General features: G+C 49.2%; 1 protein-coding gene across 1 annotated transcript in view; it reads left to right on the top strand.

Moving 5' to 3' along the window:
* PLEKHH1 (pleckstrin homology, MyTH4 and FERM domain containing H1) overlaps positions 1–25523 on the top strand; it is a 380707-nt gene that overhangs the window by 280543 nt on the left and 74641 nt on the right. The window contains exons 22-23 of the mRNA XM_085627151.1: positions 22945–23100; positions 24188–24285. Of these exons, the coding sequence (XP_085483277.1) occupies positions 22945–23100; positions 24188–24285 (254 nt within the window). The remainder of the gene's footprint in view (positions 1–22944; positions 23101–24187; positions 24286–25523) is intronic.

The following is a 25523-nucleotide window of genomic DNA, read 5'->3' as shown; positions in this document are numbered from 1 at the left end:
TTATGGTGCTGTGGAGTTCGTGTTTGACAAGCTCCCAGCACCATATACTCTTCGATGGCAGCACTGCACTTCCAGGACCCAGGAATGGACCTGGGTACTGTAGGGGCACAGGGCTCCTGCCTCTGTGCCCACACCACTGGCATAGGGCACCCAGCTAGAGGGGTGGCTGATGTATGCCAGGGCAGTGTAGGTTGTGGGCATGGCACACAGGGATGTGTGCCATGTCGACTCTCTGGTTTGTCTTGTATCCAGACACTCAGCCTGCAAGAGCAGTGTGTGTGTGTTAGGGTACAGGGCATCTCAGGGTGGCACAATGAGTGCTGCAGCCGTTAGAGGCCTTCCCTGGTCACAAGGCCCTGGGTACCTAGGGTACCATTTACCAGGGGCTGACATGTGGCCAGGGTTTGCCAATTTGGGTTTTGGCTGTTAGGCAGTTTTTAGGGAAGGAACACAGGCCCTGGGCACCTGATTGGCAGGAGCCTAGGGCACAACAAGGAAAAGTGCATCAGCTATTACACAAAAAAGGGGGGGGTTACTGCACCAGAAACCCACTTTCTTACAATGTTAATGACATTTATAGAGCGCAACAAATACCCGGGTGTGTCCTGGCGCTAACTAATTCCCTGAGACTAGTGGCCGCTGGAGAGTGGAAGGACGCTTACTCTTTGGAGAAGAGCCAGGTCTTTAATTCTTTACGAAAAGGTAAAAGATCCGTCATGGTCCTAAGATAGAGGGGCAATTCGTTCCATGCTTTTGCTGTGCCGTAAATAAAGCTTTTGCCCCCGCCCCCCCCCCCCCACCTACCCCCCCCCCCCAATCGGGCTTTCTTTATACGTGGCACCCTAGCCAAGAAGGCTTCTTTGGACCGCAGCGATCTTCCTGGGACATACCATCGCAGTCTAAGCTGTAGAAAATCTGGACCCATACAGTGTAAGGCCTTAAATGCTAAACAAAGAGCCTTGAATCGTATTCGGCTTTTGACTGGAAGCCAATGTAGAACTTTCCTCTCCTTAGAGACTGGGGAAAATCTTAAGGAGCCTGTAAGCAGTCTAACTGCCGCATTCTGCAGTATCTGCAGTTTATTTAGCGCTCTCTGTTGTGCGTTGAGGTAAAGTCCATTGCAATAGTCCAATCTGGCCATCACAAGAGCCCTAACCACCGTTTGTCTGCTTTCCCTCGGCAGCGAGGGCAATACTTTCCTCAACATTTTGATCATATAGATCGTTTTGGATACTACCGCATTTACTTGAGGCCCTAAGGTCAGTCTATCGTCGAGTATTATGCCCAGGTTTTTTACCTTTCTAGTTCGGACAGGGGGAGTGCACATTGAGTTGAGCCACCAGGAGGGAGTCCAAAAATGTGTGCTGTTGCCAAACAATATAACCTCCGTTTTATCCGAATTCAGCTTAAGGCAATTGTTGGCCATCCTGCTGCCAACTGCTAGCATGCACTCCCGAAAGCGTCCTTCCGTACCAGCCTCTCCCCTCCGGTGTCAGAGATACCACAATTTGTGAATCATCCGCATAGGATGTGAGGCCAAAACCGTCTATAACTGGGGCCAATGCACTAACATAAATGTTGAAGAGTTGGGCTGAGTGAGGATCCTTGAGGGACCCCACAAGGTAATGTGAAGGGTTTGGACAGAAAGTCCCCCAGGGCCACAATTTTTTTCCTGTCCGCAAGGAAGGATCTTAAAAGATCCCAAGATTTCCCACGAACACCACATGCATTTAAGCGGCTCAACTGTATCGTGTGGTGAACCGTATCGAAAGCAGCGGACAAGTCTAACAAAATCAATGCCGCCCTCCCTCCCTGATCCACCGCTGCCCTAATCTCTTCCGTGGCTTTGATAAGGGCAGACTCAGTGCTATGTCCTGGCCTAAAGCCATATTGAGTGGGGTTGAGCACTTGAGTCTCATCCAGAAAGTGACTAAGTTGTCTGTTCATCGTTTTCTCCACCAGTTTCGCAGGTAAGGGGAGTCTGGAGATAGGACGAAAACTATTTGGGTCATTAGCGGAAAGGAGGGGCAAAACGGAGGCCAATTTCCACTGTCTGAGGAAATGTCCAGCTTCAAACATTGAATTAAATATTGCCGTTAGAGAATCTGCTATCGGGCCCGGGCCAGTTTAGCTACCTTGGCGGGGCAGGGATCAAAAGGAGATCCCGAATTAGCCTCCAAGAGGAGCTTTTGGATGTCACAGGGGAGTACTGGCAAACATTTATTGAACACCTAGCTGTGAGCCCCCTTTGAGGTGGGAGTCTCCCTACACCCGTCTATGTTCCCAGAGCTTATACTACTAAAAACCGTGTAGATGGCTTCTACCTTGGACAGGAAGAATTTGGCCAGTTCCACACAAAGCATTTGACTGGGCTGGACTACCACTGGCTTGGGCAAGGCCAGTGTGGCAACCGTCTTAAACAGTTCTTTGGCTGAATTTTTAGATTCTGTGATCTTTGCAGCGAAATAATTCTGTTTCGCTGCCACAATTGCCTGTTTATAGGACAACAAGTAGTCTTTGTAGGCTTTTTTCTCCCTTTCCTTGTAGTTACTCCTCCAACTTCTTTCAAACTGCTTACAAATAAGCTTTTGGTTCCTGAGCTCTTCCAAGTACCAGGGGGCGGAGGGGTGTGTTCTCGTGGGACGCAAAACTTTACTTGGAGCTAATCTATCACAGGCCTGCTGCAACCAACCTGTGTAACTTCGACAGGCCTCGTCAACTTCGGAGGACAGTTGCGTTGCAGAGGGAAATAACAGTTCATTGAAAGCAGTTCCCTCCACCTTGTTCCTCGCTCTTGTTCTAATGCACTCCTTAGGACCTGTGCTTTTCTTATATGACTTCGGTAGCAGAATTTCAAATTGGACTGCAGAGTGGTCCGACCATACCAAAGGGAGGATGCCCCGGAAATGAAGATTATGATGATTGGAAAAAATCCCGTCCAGGGTATACCCTCCCCTGTGCGTGGCCCCTACTACCTGCTGCCTCAGGTCTACAGTCAACATCAGGTCATTCAGAGCCGTAGTGTCAGTTTCCTCCGTCAGTTCTAAGTCAAAGTTAAAATCTCCTACAATAGTAAAGGCCTCTGCGAGCGTCCCTTCTTCCAGTAGGGTACCCAGGGAAGTTAGGAAAGAATTCCTAGCTCCAGGCGGCCTGTATAAAAGACACCCCCTAAAGGAGTGGTGATGAGTGAGGGTAAGATTAAAAAATAGTGCCTCACAGGTATCCATAGGAATTGGCTGGAAGGCTGCCTTGATAGAGTGATGATAGATCACTGCCAAACCTCCGCCTTTCCTTATCGGCCTATCCAGTGTATGGCATAAAAATTCTGGGGGGGTGGCCTTCACAATATCCGGCCCAGAAGCAGCGTCTGTCCAGGTCTCCGTGATGAAGGCCACCTTAACCTCAAGGTCCTCAATGAGTCTAGCACATTCTAAACTGTGCTTGACTAGAGACCTCGCATTAACCAGGATACATTTCATCGATTGGATCTTCTTGATACCAGCCCCTCTCCTCTTCTCCTTCTTAAAGGAGATCGGTAGGTTTAGGATCCTAGGTATATTGGATCCACAACCAGGACAGATCTCAGGAGCCACTAACAGTAGGGTGTTAGGGAGTATGCAAGGGCAGTCCTTAGTAATGGAGGTCCCTCTTAACTTTAGCAGCATTGCGCTGTCATACCTGAGAACAGGCCGAGATCCTGTACTGAAACATCCAGGGTCCCTGGCGCTGGGCGCTGGGCGCTGAGCGGGCGCGGACGGGCACAGACAGGCTTGACTGTTTAAGCGCGAACTCGGTCGCCTGCTCTGCTGGCCTAGATTACTACCAAGATAGCGGCCCTTCCTGTCACTCGCTCCAGTGTATTTAAATGCCCCCACTTTAATTCTGACACTCTAAAAGGTTAAAATAAACTGCCCCATGAACAATTAAATTCGTAGTGCTTAAAACAAAATTAAAACAGTTGGTTTGCGCAAAATACGCAGAAATATGTCTTGCCTTCCGTAATCGCTCAGCTCTTCTCTCGGCTCAAGCCTCAGGAGAATTAGGGCTGCGCGCTCGCGCCAGCTTACGTTTTAAGCGCGAACTCGGTCGCCTGGTCTGCTGACCTAGATTACTACCAAGATGGCGGCCCTTCCTGTCACTCGCTCCAGTGTATTTAAATGCCCCCACTTAAATTCTGCCTATCTCACATTAGTTTGTGGTAAAAGCCATGCAAAGACTTATCATGTCTTATTATTGATATGGTTTTTTGCCCGCATAACCCAGTTTTATTGCTTGCTACAATCTCCCCTACGGACGTTAAATTTGGTCGATAAATATTAATGTGTATTTCAAATTAGAATTACGCAACACCGGTGGACCGGTTTCGAAATCAGGCTTTTTTCCATAAAATTTGATACCGGTAATACAGTCGACACAAATCACCAGGCTGCTAGTATATATAGACGTATCGAACACTCATATACACAATATTACCGTGTGGCGCTAGTCACTGATTCTAAGCTTAGTGCATTTCTCACGTTAATGCAATCAAACCCAAACATTACAGAACCTAAGCATGGCTTACCAGTAACGTGTTGTATCGAGCAACCATAAGTATTCCGGATCAAACGCTTAGCAAGAACGCCCGAGCTTCCTCCCTTAACACAATGCAACATTGAACGGGAGATTATGGTCCAAGCATGGAGGTGCGTTGTTTTTGGACCCTCCCTGGGGACGTCAATGGGGTATTGGAAATTAAATTCAGTACCAATTCCCTTAATGCGCCACGGTACGTGGGAGCGTCGCCTGACGCAACCGGACATATAAATAGAGGGAGGAAGCTTGGGCGTTCTCATTAAGCGTTTGATCCGGAACACTTACGGTTGCTCGATGATTTGCTTGAAGTGAAGTGTGGGCTCCGTTTCATTTGTACACGGCCAAGACCCAGGGGGACATGTGTGTACATGGTACAATATTGTATGACGCATGCTCCCTTTGACCCCATTGTCCTGTGTGCTGCTGGCCGCTATTGTTGGTGATTAGGAGCAGGCTGCTTGAAAAAAAGTTGGACTAATGAAAAATTAGAATTGTTCGAGCCACGCGGCCGCCATTGATGAGGATTAAAGGCGGCGTGCTGCGCTATTTCAAGTAATTTTAATATTGAAAAAAATAGAGTTGGGCGATCCAACCAAAAGAAAAAGGCACCTCCGCCATTGTTGGTGATTACGAGCAGCATGCCGGCTGTTTAAAAGAAAATGTTGAATGATGTAAAAATAGAGTTGGGCGAGCTGCGCGGCCGCCATTGTTCAAGATTAAGGGTGGTTTGCCGAAGCCAGGAAAAAATTAAGCATACGGGTGCGCAATTAATAAATAAAGGTGCGTGGCGAGCGCTGTTCGAGGACAGTTGCACGCTAGCACTGCTTGAGGATAGCTGAAGAAAAAAATAGTGCGCAGAAGTGGTAAAATAAGCATGCAGCGTGAGAGCCCATGTAACAGGGCCAGTCAGTATAAGAGGTTGCAGAGGAGGGACTATTAAGCTATTTCACCAATGAAAAGCCCAAGGACAGTAAGAGGAGCCAATACAAAAACAAGCATTGGTAATGCATCAGTTTCGCCTGTGTAATAAATAAAGAGCTGTTTTTATTGTCTGGGAGAATGAAAGCGCTCCCTCACAGGTAACATGGGAGTGGAGGATGTGTGTAGGAAAGTGGGTTTCTGTTGCAGTAACCCCCACACACTTTTTGCCTGCCTACTGATGCACTTTCACTTGATGTGTCCTGTGTCCCTGCCAATCAGGTTTCCAGGGCCTGTGTTCTTTCCCCAAAACTAACCCAATTGGCATCTCTGGCCACAAGTCAGCCCCTGGTAAATGGTACCACAGGTACCCTGGGCACTGTGACCAGGGAAGACCTCTAAGGGCTGCAGCACTTATTGTGCCACCCTTGGAGGCCCCGTACCTTTAACACACACACACTGCCTCTGCAGGCTGCATGTTTTGGTGCAGAACAAAGTAAAGAGTCAACATGGCACACATCCCTGTGTGCCATGCCTACAACCCACTGCCCTGGCATAAATCAGTCACCCCTCTAGCTGTGTGCCCTATGCCAGTGGTGAGGGTAAAGGTGCATGAGCCCTGTACCCTTACAGTATCTAAGTCCATTCTTAGACATTGTAAGTGCAGTGGTGCCATTAAGAGTACATGGTGCTGGGAGCTTGTCATTACGAACTCCACAGCAGCATAATGGCTGCACTAAAAACTGAGAAGTTTGTTATCAAACAACTCAGCACATTAAACCCACACTGATGCCAGTGTGGGATTTAATTATAAATGCACACAGAGGGCATCTTAGAGATGTCCCCCTGAAAAACGACCAGCCTCTGGTGGGTTCCCTGACTGGTACACACCAGCCTGCCACCACGAGACACGTTTCTGGATGTCTAGGGTGGGAGACTTCGCTCCCTGAGCCCAGAAACAAAGCCTTTCCTGTGCAGATGTGTTCACACCTCCCCCAGGCCAGGGGGCTATCTGTGGCAGGGGAGCTTCAAAGGCCTGGCAGCCTTTGTAATGCAACCCCAAGCCTCTCCTGCTATCAGGAGCAGGCCCCCTTCCTGTCTCCCCTCCTTTTCGGCGGGAAGACAGGCAGGAAAAACTAGCCAGCCCAGAAGGTGTGCCCACCTCTGCCAACTCCACCCCTCAGGTGTAGGAGGCGAGGTGAAGCCCACTATTCAGTGCCCGCCATCTTTCAGATGGCAGGCACTCCCCAATCAGGTTAGGGATTGTGCTCACTCCCCCACGTGGGATGAGCACACCAAGGGTGTAGTCAAGGTCCGTAGAGGTCAATAGCACATTGGCTATGGACCTCGAAACCCCCAAAATGCCCCCTGAATACAGTATTTAGGGGGCAGCCCTGAACCAAGAAAGCAGATTCCCCGCAACCTAAGAAGCAAAGGACGAAAGAAGGTGCCCAGCAGAGGAGACTGCAGAGAACAACTGACTTGTCCCCAACCCTACTGGCCCGTCTGCAGTTTCCAGAGATCCTGAGCCAAAAATCGTCTTGTCCTGCAGCCAGTGACCTCCAGAACCTCTGGGAGGACTGAATGCCTTCAATGAAGACCAGATCTCCTGTTAACAACAGCTCTGTTAAGAAGAAACCCCAATGAAAGACTCCGAGCCTGCTGAGGGAAAAGAAACCCGATGCCTGGAACCACCACTGGACCTGTCGCCTATGGCCCAAGTTCGTGTGGCACACCTGTGAGAAAGTGCCATCTTTCTTGCATGGTATGCCCCCACTTTTTGCTAAATTGCTGAATGTACTTCGATTGAGTGTACCCTGGGTTCCTGCCAATCAGGTGCCCAGGGCCTATGTTCCTTCCTTAAACCACACAAACTCCAAATTGGCAAACCCTAGCCACATGTCAGCCCCTAGTAAATGGTACCCTAGGTACCCAGGGCCTTGTGACCAGGGAAGGCCTCTAAGGGCTGCAGCACTCATTGTGCCACCCTCAGAGGCCCTGTACCCTTACACACACACACTGCCCTTGCAGGCTGAGTGTCTGGGTGCAGGACAAAACAAAGAGTCGACATGGCACACATCACTGTGTACCATGTCCATCACCTACACTGCCAAGGCATATGTCAGCCACCCCTCTAGCTGGGTGCATTACGCCTATGGTGTGGGCACAGGAGCAGGAGCCCTGTGCCCCTACAGTACCCGGGTCCATTCCTGGGCACTGTAAGTGCAGTGCTGTCATTTAAGAATACATGGTGCTGAGAGCTTGTCAAACACGAGCTCCACAGCACCATATTGGCAACACTGAAGCCTGGGAAGTTTGGTATCAAACTTCTCAGCACATTGAACCCACACTGATGCCAGTGTAGGATTTAATCTACTAAGCACCCCAGAGGGCATCTTAGAAGATGCCCCCTTACAGCTAACTTGCAATCCACGTCTGCTCTGAGGCTGCCCAGGCTGCCACACAGCAGACACGTTGCTGGACCCCTGGGTGGGAGAGCCCCTGCTCTCCCGGGCCTGCAACAATGCACATCCTGGGTGAGGTGAGAAATCTCCTCCCCCAGGATGAGCAAAGGGAAGCTTCAAAGGCCTGCCGCCAGTTGGAGTTTCCCCAGGCCACTGCAACCCCCCACTCTGGCGGGAAGCTTGGCCGGAAACCCCATACAAGGACAGGGGATGTGCCAGCCTGCCCACCCCACCCCTCAGGTGGGGGAGGCGAGGTGAAGCACATCTCCGGGCTCTCGCCATCTTGAAGATGGGAGGCCCTACCCTATCAGGATTAGGCTACTGCCCCCCTCCCACAGGAGAGAGGCAGGATAGGGGGTGTACCCACCCCAGGACAAGGACCCATTGGTCCCTGGCCTTCACCTACCTGTAACGCCCCTAAATCTAGTATTTAGGGGCCCCCTGAACCTTCCTTCCTCAGATTCCAGATAGAAAAACGACAAGAAGAGCAAGAAGAACAAAGACCTGCCCTGCAGCTGCTAAAAAGAGAAGAAGACACCAACTGCTTTGGCCCCAGCCCTACCGGCCTGTCGACTCTCGAACCTGCACCAGCGCGGCATCCCACGTGGCCAGCAACCTCACCAACCCCGGAGGACCTGGCTACCTTTTAGCTCTAAGCCCCTGGGACACCCACGAGTAGAGGCTCTACTCAAGAAACCTACTTGCTATCCCTGGCACCAGCCCGGGACCGCGGACCCAACACACTCTGCACCAGCCAAGCCTGGCCAGTGCCGGAGTGGACAAAGACCCAGAGGACGACCCCACGGCGACTGTGACCCAGAGTCCGGCACCCAAGGACCCCCCTCGACATCCCGGAAGAAGCCTGCAGCCTCAGAACCAAGTGCCACCCCAGCCGCGATCAACCAGAGGGTAAGATTCCCGACGTCAAAAGGCACCCCTGCACCCGGCGCCCTGCGACCCCCTGTGCCCAATCCCGGGGTACCCACCTAACCTACAACTACCCAACTTACCTCTCGAAGTGGTGGTGGCACCTGAAACATCCTCGTCCCCGAGCCTGCAGCCTCTTTCCAAACCGGAACATTCCCATTGATTTCCATTGAGCGCCCTAAGGCTCAAAAGCACCCTGCACCCAGCCGCCCGAGTGGCCCTGGCAGTGCCCTCTCTACACTAACCTACTTCCCCACTTGCCCTGAGTAAGTGACCAGGAGCCCAGCTCCCACAGCCGCGTGGCTTGCCAGACAGCAGCCACCAACCAAGGCCCCCCTATCCCTCATAGGATAACATTGGGCCCAACTCTCTCTGCACCCGGCCGTCCTGAAACCGCTGAGGGTGAACCAACTGTACCTACCTGACACTGGGGGACCCCTGAGTCCATGCCCGGAATTTCAACACTACCAGTCGAGTACTTACCCTTAAACCGCTAACTTCATTTTCCTCATAGGGTAACATTGACTGGCTTTTTCTTCAAAAATCTTCTAAGTGTGAACTTTTCAAAACTGCAAAAATTCACCAAAAATCAGCCAAGTGACAAAAACGAATTTACTCACCTGCTCCTAGGTGAGCTCCCAGTGCTGGATCTTGGTGCCCAGCCCTGACTCTGAAAAGTGTTCACAACTATACTTACTTCTAACTCATTTTTCTCCCATAGGAAACCATTGTCTGCTTTTCTGTGAAATTTCTTCTAAGTGTCTACTTTTGCAAATTTGAAATATTCTTTTAAAATCGTACCATTTCTGCAAACGAAATTACTTACCTGCTTTTGATAAGGACCCCAGTCCTGGGTCTAGGCACCCAGTCCTGGATTACTAAAGTAACGATAAAGTACTCTACCTGCAATTTGAATTTCTTGCCATAGAGATCCATTGAATGTTTTCTGTGAAATATTTTCTAAGTGCTAACTTTTGAAATAGCTAAATATTATTTAAAAATCATTACAGTTATTAAGTCGACTTTCATCACTTGATTCTGAATACTGACCCCAGGCTGGTTCTAGGATCCAGACCTGGAATTCCAAAAGTAATCTGAAAAGTAATTTATTACAAATAACCTGAATTTACCATTGAGCTCAATGCATTGTTATGTTTAGGAAATAGGATTGTTTATTGCAACCAACTGTGACTGTTTACACAAATTTATTGCTTGAAACAAAAGTATTTATATTCAACCTCTCATTCTGAGAAAGTATATTTTTACCCCCTTTGTGGTTCTAAAAATAAAACAAGCATTTATTTTATATATACAAATCATTGGCCTAGAGTTCAGTTATTGAGTGTGTGAAACCATTTGCTGACTGAGTGTGTACAATAAATGCTTTACACTGTCCTCTGGTACTGCCTTACTGCTCGACCAAGCTACCACTTTTGAGAGTAAGGTCATACCTAACTTTGACCTCTATCAGCCTCTGGGGGACTGTGGACTCTGTACACCCTGTACCTATTAGGGAACAGTATATACAGAGCCACTTTCTCACATTGGTGGATCAGCGGTGGGATACAAACTTGCATTTGTTGGACTACTTGGTTACCATCTGATCACACGACAGAACTCTTAAAAATTGCCTTTAGAATTCTGATTGGTTTTTCCAAAATTACTAAAAGTCTTGCTAGGGCCTTGCTTAAGTCCCATTAGAATTTTAGAAAAATAAAAGTCACTATAGTCAGGGTAGAGGGTTAGAACTGTCAGGTTGGAGGAGCCAAGATGGCGACCGGAGCAGTCGCTTGAGCGCCCGGCTCCGTCGGCCCTTGGCCTCGGACTATCATCCTGATTCCTATCCTTGCCGATTTTCGAGGTGCAACGCGTGCGACGACGCGCTGACCGCGCCGCCGCTTTCCCGAAGTCTTAGCCCGCCCGGATGCCGGAGTTTTTGGTGCCTTTGTTTCCGCCCTGGACCCTTGCTCTACTGTGGCCTCGGCCGACCCCCTGGAATCGTTGCAGTCACCGGACCCGCTGGTGCAAATCTGAGCCCGAGGTCCCGATCCCGCCTCACGCCACGCACGGTCGCCAGAAGAGCCGGGAGAGAGACGCCCGGACACCTCCTGTACCCTGCATCTGATGGGCTGGAGCCAGAGGGTAAGCCCCGGTGTGGCGGGTCTCCTACCCCGCTCTGTGGATCACGCTGTAGAAGGCTGCAGACCCCCTTCTTCTATGGTCTAGTCGGCTGCAAAGAGAGCCTGAGGGAGGGGAAGAGACTGCTGGCTTTCACCTGTTGCGGCGCAGACCTGTTGGGAATTGCCTCCTTGTCACGATCCCCCCCCTGGCCACGGTACCGTTCAACGGTAAAACATGGCGCTGATTGCCTGCTCGCTGCGGGGGGGTGATGCTCCGGTCTCGCCCGCTGCCCGCTTCGCCCTCCCTCTACCAGACTCCAGCTCCCCAGTGCCGACCCGGATTGCTGCCGTTGGGGGGGCGCAGCCTCCGCTGACATACGGCTCCGTTCTGGCTGCCCTGCGGGACTTTCGTCTGCAATTGTGTGTCGGCTTGCAAACGCTGAGTGAGCGGTTCGACTCTACACTGTCTGCTGCGGGCCGTGAGCGCCCCGTTTGTGATCAACAAGACGTGAGTCTGCCAGTGCTGTGGTCCTCCTGCGGGGAAGCAACGACTGGGTATAACGGTGCTACACTGGTGTCTGCATTTGGCTTTCCCGGCGCTCAGGATCAATCGCTCTCCTGCTCAATGGCAGACACTTTGTTTCCCCGGTCATTGCCGCCTGCTTTGTTGTTGCCTGCCTCACCGTGCCTGCAGGAGTTTCCAGCTGAACTACACCTGGCGACCTCGAGGAACTGTTCACGGTGGCCTACGACTCCTTTTATGTGGAACTCATGTACTTTACAAGCCAGGTCTGGATTTTATATGGTGTGCAAGGGGACCTCAATAGATGATCGGCGGCCATTTTGTGACTCTACTTCTCCATCTTCTCCCAAGTGGCCATATTGTCTTTGTCTGTTCGGGATGCGGGGCATTCACGAGGGGGCGGGTCTAATCGTACGCCCGCGATCGGGCCAGGGCTAGATTACTTTCTATCATCATGGCTTCACGGCCGGGCTGGACTGGGACTGGACTTGTCTACTTATGTTGCGCGCACTCGTCGCGATCTGTCTGCCTTCATTTCCGTGGTGTTACCTGCTATCTTCCCACGACCGCCTTTGGGTGTAGTGGGGTTTCAGTGTGTGGAGGCTTGGTTGGCCGGTGGTGTCGGGCGCTCCTGAGGATACGTGGGCTCCTCCCCGCCTCCTTTCTTCTTTCTTCTCTTAGTTTCTTTACTCTATTCCTACTTTCTCTCTCGTCTATATTTCGGGTTCATTGGGCGACAGGCACTATGCTGGGGGGGGGGTAGGCCATAGCCTCCGCATTGGTGTAGGGTGGGGGGGTAATTTACTGTTTCTTTTTTAGTTCTATGGGCCTCTTTCTTTCATGTCTCTGCGCTATACTTGTTTCGATTCGGGGTCCGGGTGTGGGGTGGATTGAGTGGGGGCGGCTTTTAGGGGGTGCGTATTTACTACTGTGATGATCCTGTTATCTAATTGCATCGCCTTACTGTATGATATTTTCTATGGCTGTTTTAATGATGCTGCTGCTCTCCAGTGTACGAAGCCGACTTGCGGACTCGAATCTCCTTGTTTCTATCCTTTACTGACTTTTTTCCCGATAAAATTTTTTTTGAAAACCTTAAAATTAACCTTCACTTCTCCTTCCCCCGGTGTCAAGGCTCCCTCCAGTGTATGAATCCTGAATCGTTGCTAATCTTGACCTTGACGCACAGGGGATGTATTGTTTGTCTCTGTGCTCAACCGTATTGTGGCCGGCCTGATGGTTGTAGGCCCGTATTTGTTCTTTTTACTATGCACAAATAAAGGTTTTTAAAAAAAAAAAAAAAAAAAGAACTGTCAGGTTAGAATGTCTCAAACAAACTCAGCTATTAGTGATAATAATAACATGGACCTGGTGGAGGAGCTCGACCTCACACCTTACTTACACTTGTCTTTCAAGGAATTGAGGTCCTTATGTAAACTCAAAAATTTACAAATGGTTCAGCATCCAACCAAACAAGGGCTCCAGGAGCTCCTGGCTGAGTATGCTAAAGACCACCCATCTGAACATGGTGATGGCCAGTCAGATGGGGAAAGGGAATCAGGGGAGGAGGACGGCAACCTCCCCATACTATTCCCTAGGGAGGAGATGGCACCCATACCCTCCAACTCAAGACATAGCATCTGGGCACCTAGAGACCACACAGGTGGCTCTGGTCCCAGAGACAACACTGGGGGACCCCCCAGTGAAGAGGACAGCCTTGTGAGGCTGGCCAAAAGAATAGATCTAGAGTCCAGGCTCCTGGCTCTAGAAAAGGAAAGGAGAGAGATGGGTTTAGCACCCATCAATGGTGGCAGCAATAATAAAAACAAGGATAGGGAGGAAACTTCTGACCTTAAAATCCCCAAAGGGATTGTCCCTAAATTTGAGGAAGGTGATGATATCACCAAATGGTTCACAGCCTTTGAGAGGGCTTGTGATATCAGGAAAGTAAAGAAACCTCTCTGGGGGGCACTCCTGTGGGAACTGTTCTCTGGTAACTGCAGGGACAGGCTTCTGACTCTCTCTGGGCCAGAAGCAGGATCCTATGACCTCATGAAGAAAGCTCTGATTGAGGGATTTGGATTCACCACTGAGGAGTATAGAATTAGATTCAGGGGGGCTCACAAAACCCAGACCCAGTCCTGGATTGATTTTGTAGATTTCTCAGTGAATACACTGGATGGTTGGTTAGCTGGACATGGTGTGCAGGATTTTACTGGATTGTACAATTTATTCATGAAGGAACATATTTTGAGTAACTGCACAAATGAAAAGTTGCATCAGCATTTGGTAGACCTAGGTCTAATTTCTCCCCAAGAATTGGGAAAGAAGGCAGACCACTGGGTCAAGACTAGGGTGACCAAGACAACCACTGGGGGTGACCAAAAGAAGGTGGTCACAAAACCTCCCCAGGGGAAAGGCGGTGAGAATCCCCAAGATAAAAAGTCTGAGTCTTCCAAAGGGCCCCAAAAACCTGTTCAGGTGGGTGGGACCCAAACTACTCCCTATGTGCCCCAACCATATAGGGGGAAGAACTTTGATCCCTTAAAGGCCTGGTGTAATACCTGTAAGAAGCAGGGACACCTAACTGTATCTTGCCCCCAAAACAAAGCCCCTAAGGCACCCAGTACAGCCACTCCTGGGGCAGCAAGTATACAAATGGGATCAGAGGTGTACCCTGAGCAAATCTGGGAACACACTGAAGCAAGTTTAGTCTCCTTGGGAGAAGTGGAGTTTGCCACTGTGGCTGTGTGGCCCCCCAACTTAAAGAAATACTTACAGTACCCCTGGGTAAATGGAACTAGGGTAGAAGCTCTGAGGGATACAGGTGCCAGTGTCACTATGGTGAAAGACACACTGGTTTCCCCTGAGCAATACTTGATTGGGAAGTCTTACCCAGTCACCAACGCTGACAGTGTCACCACTAGTCATCCCATGGCCATGGTAACATTAGGCTGGGGGGGGGGGTTACTGGCCTGAAACAGGTAGTGGTCTCTCCAAAGTTGCCAGCTGCATGCCTGCTTGGAAATGATCTGGAAACCTCAGCCTGGGCTGAAGTTGAGTTAAAGGCCCATGCAGCCATGCTGGGCATCCCTGAATTGGTGTGTGTGCAAACCAGAGCACAGAGCAAGAGGAAGGGTGAAAAAGTAGGTTTGGAGCCTGGAATAATGGCCCAACCAACCAAGAGGAAGGGCAAGGAGACTGGGGGACCAGCTTCTGTACAGCCAAACACTCAGAACCCCTCTCCCCCTGGAGAGGATGTAGATACCCCTGAGGGAACTGAGTCCATGGAGCTTGACCCTTACCAGGTTGAACTCTTGGGCCCAGGGGGACCCTCTAGGGAAGAGCTGTGCCAGGGCCAGCGAGACTGTCCCACTCTTGAAAGCCTGAGACAACAAGCTGCTTCAGAAGCCAGGGGAGATGTCAGTGGTACCCACAGAGCTTATTGGGAAGAGGGATTACTGTATGCTGAGGCAAGAGACCCCACTCCTGGGGCCACCAGGAGGGTGGTAGTGCCACAGAAGTACAGGGAGTTCCTCCTAACTTTGGCTCATGACATCCCCCTAGCTGGACATCTGGGGCAATCCAAAACTTGGGAAAGGTTAGTGAGTCACTTTTACTGGCCCCAGATGCACCAAAAGGTGAAGGAGTTTGTCAGCTCCTGTGTTACCTGTCAGGCCAGTGGCAAGACAGGTGGCCACCCAAAGGCCCCCCTCATTCCACTACCAGTGGTGGGGGTCCCCTTTGAAAGGGTAGGTGTGGACATTGTGGGTCCACTTGAACCTCCCACAGCCTCAGGGAACAAATTCATTCTAGTAGTAGTGGATCATGCTACTAGGTACCCTGAAGCAATTCCACTTAGGACTACTACAGCTCCTGCAGTAGCCAAGGCCCTCCTGGGTGTCTTCACCAGGGTGGGTTTTCCTAAGGAGGTGGTTTCAGACAGAGGTTCCAACTTCATGTCTGCTTACCTAACACACATGTGGAAAGAGTGTGGAGTGCAGTACAAGTTTACTACACCCTACCACCCACAAACCAATGGCCTTGTTGAGAGGTTCAACAAGACATTGAAAGGTATGATCATGGGACTCCCTGAGAAACTCAAAAGGAGGTGGGATGTCCTGTTACCATGCTTGCTTTTCGCTTACAGGGAAGTGCCACAGAAGGGAGTAGGTTTCTCACCCTTTGAACTTCTGTTTGGTCATCCTGTAAGGGGACCACTATGTCTTGTAAAAGAGGGCTGGGAGAGGCCTCTTCAGGAACCCAAACAAGACATAGTGGACTATGTGCTTGGCCTAAGGTCCAGAATGGCTGAGTATATGGAAAAGGCATCCAAGAACCTTGAGGCCAGCCAGGAGCTCCAGAAGCACTGGTATGACCAAAAAGCTGCACTGGTTGAATTTCAACCAGGGCAACAGGTGTGGGTTTTGGAGCCAGTGGCACCAAGGGCTCTCCAAGACAAATGGAGTGGCCCTTACCCTATCCTAGAGAGAAAGAGTGAGGTCACCTATCTAGTTGACCTGGGCACTAGCAGGACACCCAAAAGGGTCATCCATGTGAACCGCCTTAAACTCTACAATGATAGGGCTGACATCACCATGCTGATGGTGACTGATGAAGAACAGGAAGCAGAGAGTGAGCCACTCCCTGACCTCCTATCCTACAGCCCAAAAGATGGGTCAGTAGATGGTGTGATTTTCTCAGACACCCTCTCTGCCCAACAGCAGACTGACTGCAAGCAAGTCTTGCAACAATATGCTAGCCTCTTTTCCCTGACCCCTGGTCTGACAAGCTGGTGTACCCATGATGTGGACACTGGTGACAGTGCACCTGTCAAGAACAAAATCTATCGACAGTCAGATCAAGTCAAGGAAAGCATCAAAGCTGAGGTCAGCAAGATGCTGGAGTTAGGGGTCATTGAGCCTTCAGAGAGCCCCTGGGCTAGCCCAGTGGTTCTGGTCCCCAAACCTCATCAACAGGGTGAAAAGAGAGAGATGAGGTTCTGTGTGGACTATAGAGGGCTCAACTCTGTCACCAAGACAGATGCTCACCCTATCCCAAGAGCAGATGAACTGATAGACAAATTGGGGGCTGCCAAATTTCTCAGTACCTTTGACTTAACTGCAGGGTACTGGCAGATTGGCATGGCCCCAGGAGCAAAAGAAAAGACAGCATTCTCCACCCCTGATGGGCATTATCAGTTTACTGTGATGCCCTTTGGGTTAAAGAATGCCCCTGCCACCTTCCAGAGGTTGGTGAACCATGTCCTGGCTGGGTTGGAGTCCTTTAGTGCAGCTTATCTTGATGATATTGCTGTCTTTAGCTCCACCTGGCAGGATCACCTGATCCACCTTGGGAAGGTTTTAGAGGCTCTGCAGAGTGCAGGTCTCACTATCAAGGCATCCAAATGCCAGATAGGGCAGGGCACTGTGGTGTACTTGAGCCACCTTGTAGGTGGAGGCCAGGTACAGCCCTTACAACCCAAAATCCAGGCCATCATGGACTGGATAGCTCCAACAACCCAGACCCAAGTGAGGGCATTCCTTGGCTTGACTGGGTACTACAGGAGGTTTGTGAAGGGGTATGGGTCCATTGTGACCCCCCTCACAGAACTCACCTCCAAGAAAATGCCCAAGAAAGTTAACTGGACAGTTAGTTGTCAAAAGGCTTTTGACACCCTAAAAGAAGCAATGTGCTCAGCACCAATTCTAAAAGCTCCAGATTATGCCAAGCAGTTCATAGTGCAGACTGATGCCTCTGAGCTAGGGATAGGAGCGGTCCTATCCCAGACCAATGATGAAGGCCAAGACCAACCTGTTGCTTTTATAAGCAGAAGACTACTCCCTAGAGAGCAGCGTTGGAGTGCCATTGAGAGGGAGGCCTTTGCTGTGGTTTGGTCCCTGAAGAAGCTGAGGCCATACTTGTTTGGCACTCACTTCCTAGTTCAAACTGACCACAGACCTCTCAGATGGCTAATGCAGATGAAAGGGGAAAATCCAAAACTACTGAGGTGGTCCACCTCCCTACAGGGAATGGACTTTGAAGTGGAACACAGACCAGGGACTGCCCATGCCAATGCAGATGGACTTTCCAGGTTCTTCCACTTAGACAATGAAGACTCCATAGGACAAGGTTAGTCTCATCACCTTTCGTTTGGGGGGGGGGGGTTGTGTGAGAAAGTGCCATCTTTCTTGCATGGTATGCCCCCACTTTTTGCTAAATTGCTGAATGTACTTCGATTGAGTGTACCCTGGGTTCCTGCCAATCAGGTGCCCAGGGCCTATGTTCCTTCCTTAAACCACACAAACTCCAAATTGGCAAACCCTAGCCACATGTCAGCCCCTAGTAAATGGTACCCTAGGTACCCAGGGCCTTGTGACCAGGGAAGGCCTCTAAGGGCTGCAGCACTCATTGTGCCACCCTCAGAGGCCCTGTACCCTTACACACACACACTGCCCTTGCAGGCTGAGTGTCTGGGTGCAGGACAAAACAAAGAGTTGACATGGCACACATCACTGTATACCATGCCCATCACCTACACTGCCAAGGCATATGTCAGCCACCCCTCTAGCTGGGTGCATTACGCCTATGGTGTGGGCACAGGAGCAGGAGCCCTGTGCCCCTACAGTACCCGGGTCCATTCCTGGGCACTGTAAGTGCAGTGCTGTCATTTAAGAATACATGGTGCTGAGAGCTTGTCAAACACGAGCTCCACAGCACCATATTGGCAACACTGAAGCCTGGGAAGTTTGGTATCAAACTTCTCAGCACATTGAACCCACACTGATGCCAGTGTAGGATTTAATGTACTAAGCACCCCAGAGGGCATCTTAGAAGATGCCCCCTTACAGCTAACTTGCAATCCACGTCTGCTCTGAGGCTGCCCAGGCTGCCACACAGCAGACACGTTGCTGGACCCCTGGGTGGGAGAGCCCCTGCTCTCCCGGGCCTGCAACAATGCACATCCTGGGTGAGGTGAGAAATCTCCTCCCCCAGGATGAGCAAAGGGAAGCTTCAAAGGCCTGCCGCCAGTTGGAGTTTCCCCAGGCCACTGCAACCCCCCACTCTGGCGGGAAGCTTGGCCGGAAACCCCATACAGGGACAGGGGATGTGCCAGCCTGCCCACCCCACCCCTCAGGTGGGGGAGGCGAGGTGAAGCACATCTCCGGGCTCTCGCCATCTTGAAGATGGGAGGCCCTACCCTATCAGGATTAGGCTACTGCCCCCCTCCCACAGGAGAGAGGCAGGATAGGGGGTGTACCCACCCCAGGACAAGGACCCATTGGTCCCTGGCCTTCACCTACCTGTAACGCCCCTAAATCTAGTATTTAGGGGCCCCCTGAACCTTCCTTCCTCAGATTCCAGATAGAAAAACGACAAGAAGAGCAAGAAGAACAAAGACCTGCCCTGCAGCTGCTAAAAAGAGAAGAAGACACCAACTGCTTTGGCCCCAGCCCTACCGGCCTGTCGACTCTCGAACCTGCACCAGCGCGGCATCCCACGTGGCCAGCAACCTCACCAACCCCGGAGGACCTGGCTACCTTTTAGCTCTAAGCCCCTGGGACACCCACGAGTAGAGGCTCTACTCAAGAAACCTACTTGCTATCCCTGGCACCAGCCCGGGACCGCGGACCCAACACACTCTGCACCAGCCAAGCCTGGCCAGTGCCGGAGTGGACAAAGACCCAGAGGACGACCCCACGGCGACTGTGACCCAGAGTCCGGCACCCAAGGACCCCCCTCGACATCCCGGAAGAAGCCTGCAGCCTCAGAACCAAGTGCCACCCCAGCCGCGATCAACCAGAGGGTAAGATTCCCGACGTCAAAAGGCACCCCTGCACCCGGCGCCCTGCGACCCCCTGTGCCCAATCCCGGGGTACCCACCTAACCTACAACTACCCAACTTACCTCTCGAAGTGGTGGTGGCACCTGAAACATCCTCGTCCCCGAGCCTGCAGCCTCTTTCCAAACCGGAACATTCCCATTGATTTCCATTGAGCGCCCTAAGGCTCAAAAGCACCCTGCACCCAGCCGCCCGAGTGGCCCTGGCAGTGCCCTCTCTACACTAACCTACTTCCCCACTTGCCCTGAGTAAGTGACCAGGAGCCCAGCTCCCACAGCCGCGTGGCTTGCCAGACAGCAGCCACCAACCAAGGCCCCCCTATCCCTCATAGGATAACATTGGGCCCAACTCTCTCTGCACCCGGCCGTCCTGAAACCGCTGAGGGTGAACCAACTGTACCTACCTGACACTGGGGGACCCCTGAGTCCATGCCCGGAATTTCAACACTACCAGTCGAGTACTTACCCTTAAACCGCTAACTTCATTTTCCTCATAGGGTAACATTGACTGGCTTTTTCTTCAAAAATCTTCTGTGTGAACTTTTCAAAACTGCAAAAATTCACCAAAAATCAGCCAAGTGACAAAAACGAATTTACTCACCTGCTCCTAGGTGAGCTCCCAGTGCTGGATCTTGGTGCCCAGCCCTGACTCTGAAAAGTGTTCACAACTATACTTACTTCTAACTCATTTTTCTCCCATAGGAAACCATTGTCTGCTTTTCTGTGAAATTTCTTCTAAGTGTCTACTTTTGCAAATTTGAAATATTCTTTTAAAATCGTACCATTTCTGCAAACGAAATTACTTACCTGGTTTTGATAAGGACCCCAGTCCTGGGTCTAGGCACCCAGTCCTGGATTACTAAAGTAACGATAAAGTACTCTACCTGCAATTTGAATTTCTTGCCATAGAGATCCATTGAATGTTTTCTGTGAAATATTTTCTAAGTGCTAACTTTTGAAATAGCTAAATATTATTTAAAAATCATTACAGTTATTAAGTCGACTTTCATCACTTGATTCTGAATACTGACCCCAGGCTGGTTCTAGGATCCAGACCTGGAATTCCAAAAGTAATCTGAAAAGTAATTTATTACAAATAACCTGAATTTACCATTGAGCTCAATGCATTGTTATGTTTAGGAAATAGGATTGTTTATTGCAACCAACTGTGACTGTTTACACAAATTTATTGCTTGAAACAAAAGTATTTATATTCAACCTCTCATTCTGAGAAAGTATATTTTTACCCCCTTTGTGGTTCTAAAAATAAAACAAGCATATATTTTATATATACAAATCATTGGCCTAGAGTTCAGTTATTGAGTGTGTGAAACCATTTGCTGACTGAGTGTGTACAATAAATGCTTTACACTGTCCTCTGGTACTGCCTTACTGCTCGACCAAGCTACCACTTTTGAGAGTAAGGTCATACCTAACTTTGACCTCTATCAGCCTCTGGGGGACTGTGGACTCTGTACACCCTGTACCTATTAGGGAACAGTATATACAGAGCCACTTTCTCACAACACCGGTCCCAGCGAGGTCCCCCATCACTCCAGAGTCTCAGTCCACTATGGGTTGACCCCTTCAGGACTCCCCAACGTCGCCTGCAGCCTCTACACGGAGACCCCCTCCCCCAACCGCAAGTGTCCCGGTAAGGTGAAATCCGACCTAAAAAGACACCCCTGCATCCATCCGCTTTGCGCCCTGGAGAAGAAAACCCGATGTGCACCTACTTCCCCAAGCCCTCCAACACACCTGCCCAGCTGTTAGCTCCTCCCGGAAGTCTTCCTGGTCCGAGCCCGCAGCTGAAAACCAAAACCGAAAATCCCCATTGAAAACAATAGGGCACCCAATGCCAAAACAGCACTCTACACCCAGCTGCCGCTGCACTTTTTGCGCTAAACAGGATCCCCTTTTGCCCTGGGCCTAACACCAGGAGCTTGGCTCCCACAACCTTGTGGCCTGCTCGTCAGCAGCCACCAACCAGAGGCCCCTTGTCCCCCATTGGATAACATTGGGCCTCAGCACTCTGCACCCGGCCGCCCTAGTGCTCCTGAGGGTGTAACAAGAGTGCATTCTTGACCCTGGGGGACCCCTGAGTCTACCCCCAGAACCTCAACTTCCACTACTGAATACTTAACCGAAAACCGATAACACTATTTTCCTCCATAGGATAACATTGACTGTTTAACTTGGAAAAGTTTCTAAGTGTGGAGTTTGAAAACCTAAAGAAATTCTTTAAAATTGTACTATTTAACCAAAATGAACTTACTTACCTGTTTACAGGAAATGTCCCAGAGTAGTATCCAGGTATACTACTCTCAGTAAAAAAAGTAATCTAAAAAGTAACTTATCTGGTATTTTACTGAAAAGCCCATTCACGTCTATGTAATGTATTTACAAAGTATTGCATTTCTCTGCAACCATCCTGTAAGTCAAAACAAAGTGCATATACAATTACAATTGAATTACTACTGTAAAGTATTTATTGCTTATCTGTGCCAGGTGTGCTTGGTTCTAATAAATAAAATAACTAAAATAATATTTATTTACAAAAACAATTGGTCTGAAGTTCAGTCTTTGAGAGTGTGAATTCATTTGCTGACTGTGTGTGTACAACCAATGCTTAACACTGTCCTCTGATACTGCCCCACTGCTCAACCGCACTACCACAAATAGAGAGTAAGGTGCTACCTAACTTTACCTCTGCCTACCTTTGGGGTTCCACTGGACTCTGTGCACACTATACCTCACTTTGGTATAGTATATACAGATGTCAGTTCCAATGCATACGCATGCGAGTAGTATGAAAGTTTAAATTTCGTAGGTGAAAGGATGGAGGCAAGTAGGGTCTCTTGAAGTATTCTCTTTGTCTTAATGCAAATGACAACACAAGGTCCAGCCAACACGTGTTTCGTCAATAGGGTGTAAACCCTTGATATCTTCAGGGCTGGAAACAATACAAAGTGGAGCTCATATCATTAGGAGTATGAATACTTAGTGAGCCACACCCCACAAAATCAACAGGTGTGACGGGTATAAGCCCGGTAGCGGGGAGATGCGCCAAGGATTGAAATAATTGGGGAAAAAATTGTTACCATGTGGGAACCCTAAACATACTTCCAAAAGGTCGCATTTGTGAATTAAATGAACATATTCAACATGAATTACGAATACAATTGCGGACATGAGTAAAATTATTTGTGGTGAATTCACACCAGTGAGAAGGCCTCAAATGGGGTGGAAAGTTCAAAAGGTGAGGGCAGGCGTGCATGTGTTGGGCCTTCATAAAGCCTAAGTGAAAAACCACGTTGAACAGTTTAAAGGTCATTGTATAGGAGGATATAATTAAAGTGAGAAGAGAAAGTGTTGCGGCTTAAAGGAATATGAAGCGGACAATTTCCTCACATGATTAAGGTATTGCATGACAGATCCTAGAGCCTCAACCAGGAAGCAAACATCTGGCTACTGACTCAGGCATTAAACCCACATGGCCTAGGAGAGTGATGTACTGTGATCCTGTGCCTGTTTGCTGTTGTTCAGTGTGTCTGATCTCTCTCACTTCTCCTAGGTTGTGGGGTTTGATGGCTCGACCACTGTGGATGAGTTCCTCCAAGTGCTGAACCAAGAGACCGGCATGAGGAAGCCTTCTCACTCTGGGTTTTCGCTTTTCACTGACGATCCTTCTGGCAAAGACCTGGAGCACTGCCTGCAGGGGGACGTGAAGGTAATCTGCAGTGTGTAGGATCTGCTACAGTCCACTCTGTGTAATCATCACCAGCACTTTATGCACTAATGATTGATTCAGGCAGCACTAAAAACTTTTAACAAGTGTCTCAGGCCAGCTTGATTTCACTAATGGTTTTTCCTTCAGGACGTTTTCTATAAAATAACTGCCAAGCATACTTCCAAATGTTCACACATGGAAACATGAACAAACTACAGACTAGATTACATGCCATTCCTCTACTCTAGACTGTGTGAATTTAATCTCTCTGGCCTAAAGTTATCTGTACCACTGCAGCTTGACGTAACTAGAAAGAAGTCTGGGACTCAATCATTCCTAAATCACCTTCAAGACACCATCAGACTCAAAGTAAAGCCCTTCAGATACTCTGGAAGCCCCTGTTAGCTTCTGCTGATATACTGCCTGCACCAGCTCAATTACATACTCACAGCTACAACCATGGTCTTTAGTTTGCAAACAAGATCGATTCCAGCAAGGCCAACATCACACCTGCACCAATGTGGACAACATGTTTACTGAACTTAAGCCCAGTCAAACCTCAAGACACAGCAAACATCATATCTGTCTTAAAATAATTCTTTCCCATACAAACCTCTGTAGTTCTAAGGTTTCCTTCGTGTCCTCCTCTTGGTGGCCCCCATCATTCGGTGACTCTTTGTCCACTGGTAAATCATCTTCAAAATGAAACCTTCAAAAGTCACCCAAATTCGACAACACAGAGTGAAGATCCTACTATATTGTTCAACTTGAGGCCAATCCCTGACCTCTTGTGCATTGCTAAGGCATCGCAATCTGGCGAGTCCCCTATTCCAGGCATAGCCTCACAAGCGTACATCCCCTGCACATTCCTAAAGGCGTAGACTGATTTGCAGGGAACTTCCACCTTGAAATATGTTTTCGACTAGCTTTGCCATCTTCTGTGTAACCATCATTTTACTACAGTTCTGTAGTATTAACCCCCTACTTGCTTTTATGTAACTATATTTCACTTTCTAGGTCTCCCGCACAATTCATCACATCATTTTGGAGTTCACATGTCCATTGAATTGTCTGGTTTTTACTGTAGGTCTGTGATGTCATTTCAAAATGGGAACAGGCCCTAAAAGAATTGCACCCTGGAAAATATGAAGGTACGAAAATAGTTCGACTGACCTACAAAAACAGGTATGCCTTTATTTTACTTTGGTGATCTGTATACTAGCATTTTTTTTAATGTAGTACTTTATTGTAAAAAAAAAAAAAGACCAAAGCAATGCTGACTGGAGCAAACCTTGAATTTCTTGCAAATTTAACATTATTTTTTTTAATGTAGGTGGTTGCCTTGCTGTATTTGAGGCCACAAGCCTGGGATACAAAAATGTGCACCATAGAAACAAGCTTTTGCAAAGCCAATAGGGCTGGTTGTAGCGTGCCAATGTATAGAGATCTAGGCAGGCAGACAGCACAGAATATCGTGTGGCCTCTCTGCAATCTGGCTTTTTTATGTCAATCCTAGGACTGTAGCCTATTTTTTATTCCCTAAGCTAGCTTACACTGTTGAATGGGTCCAACACTGCAAGTTTAGCGCATAAAAAAACATGCAATACTGATATGGGTTGCATCAGCAATGCCTGCCTGTATTGTTCCCCTCGATATCATATCTTGTGGAAATGGCTGGAGAGCGCTATACAGAGGACGTATGACATACAGATCGGTGTTAGGTCACATTTAGTTCAACGTTGACTTCCTCTATGATGTACTGGCATAAGTAGTGTGATCAGAAAGCACTTGGTTGTTGTTGACAGCTTTGGGTGCAGTAGATAGGTACACCAATCTGCAAATGTGATTAAACTTCTTTGACCACACTTAGGTGACATATATATTCTGGAAATTTGATTAACAATAAGATGGATTAGTCACAAAATTATTTACACATCCAACTTCTTATTTGTTCTTTAGTCTTCAAACTGGGGAAAGAGCCCTTTGTCCTATTTTAGACCTACGCCCTCTCAATGCCTTCCTTTCTAAGGAAAAATTCTAGATGCTCATGCTGGCTCAGGTCTTGTGTGCCCTCGACCCTGCAGACTGGATGGTGGTGTTGGACCTGTGAGACGCCTATTTCCACATAACTCTCCTACCATGTCCACATCTCAGAGGAGACTGCGAAAGATTTGCAGTGGAGGTTATTGGATCGCTGGTGGGTCAACGGCAGAACCGATTACTAACCCACTCAGAGATGACAGTGGTGATCAATGCGTCCCTAATGAGTTTGGGCAGCCAACTATGAGAGGTGAATTTCAGAGGCCTCTGGCAGAGACCTGCCTCCATATTAACCTTCTGGTGCTGAGAGCCATTCACTTGACGTTGAAAGCCTTCCATCCTTCCATCCATCAAAAGGAGGCTGGTACAGGTGCTCATAGACA

The sequence above is a fragment of the Triturus cristatus genome, chromosome 9 (genome assembly GCF_964204655.1).
Source record: "Triturus cristatus chromosome 9, aTriCri1.1, whole genome shotgun sequence".
In the NCBI taxonomy this organism is placed as follows: Eukaryota; Metazoa; Chordata; class Amphibia; order Caudata; family Salamandridae; genus Triturus; species Triturus cristatus.
This window is presented reverse-complemented; position numbering and strand designations above follow the sequence as displayed.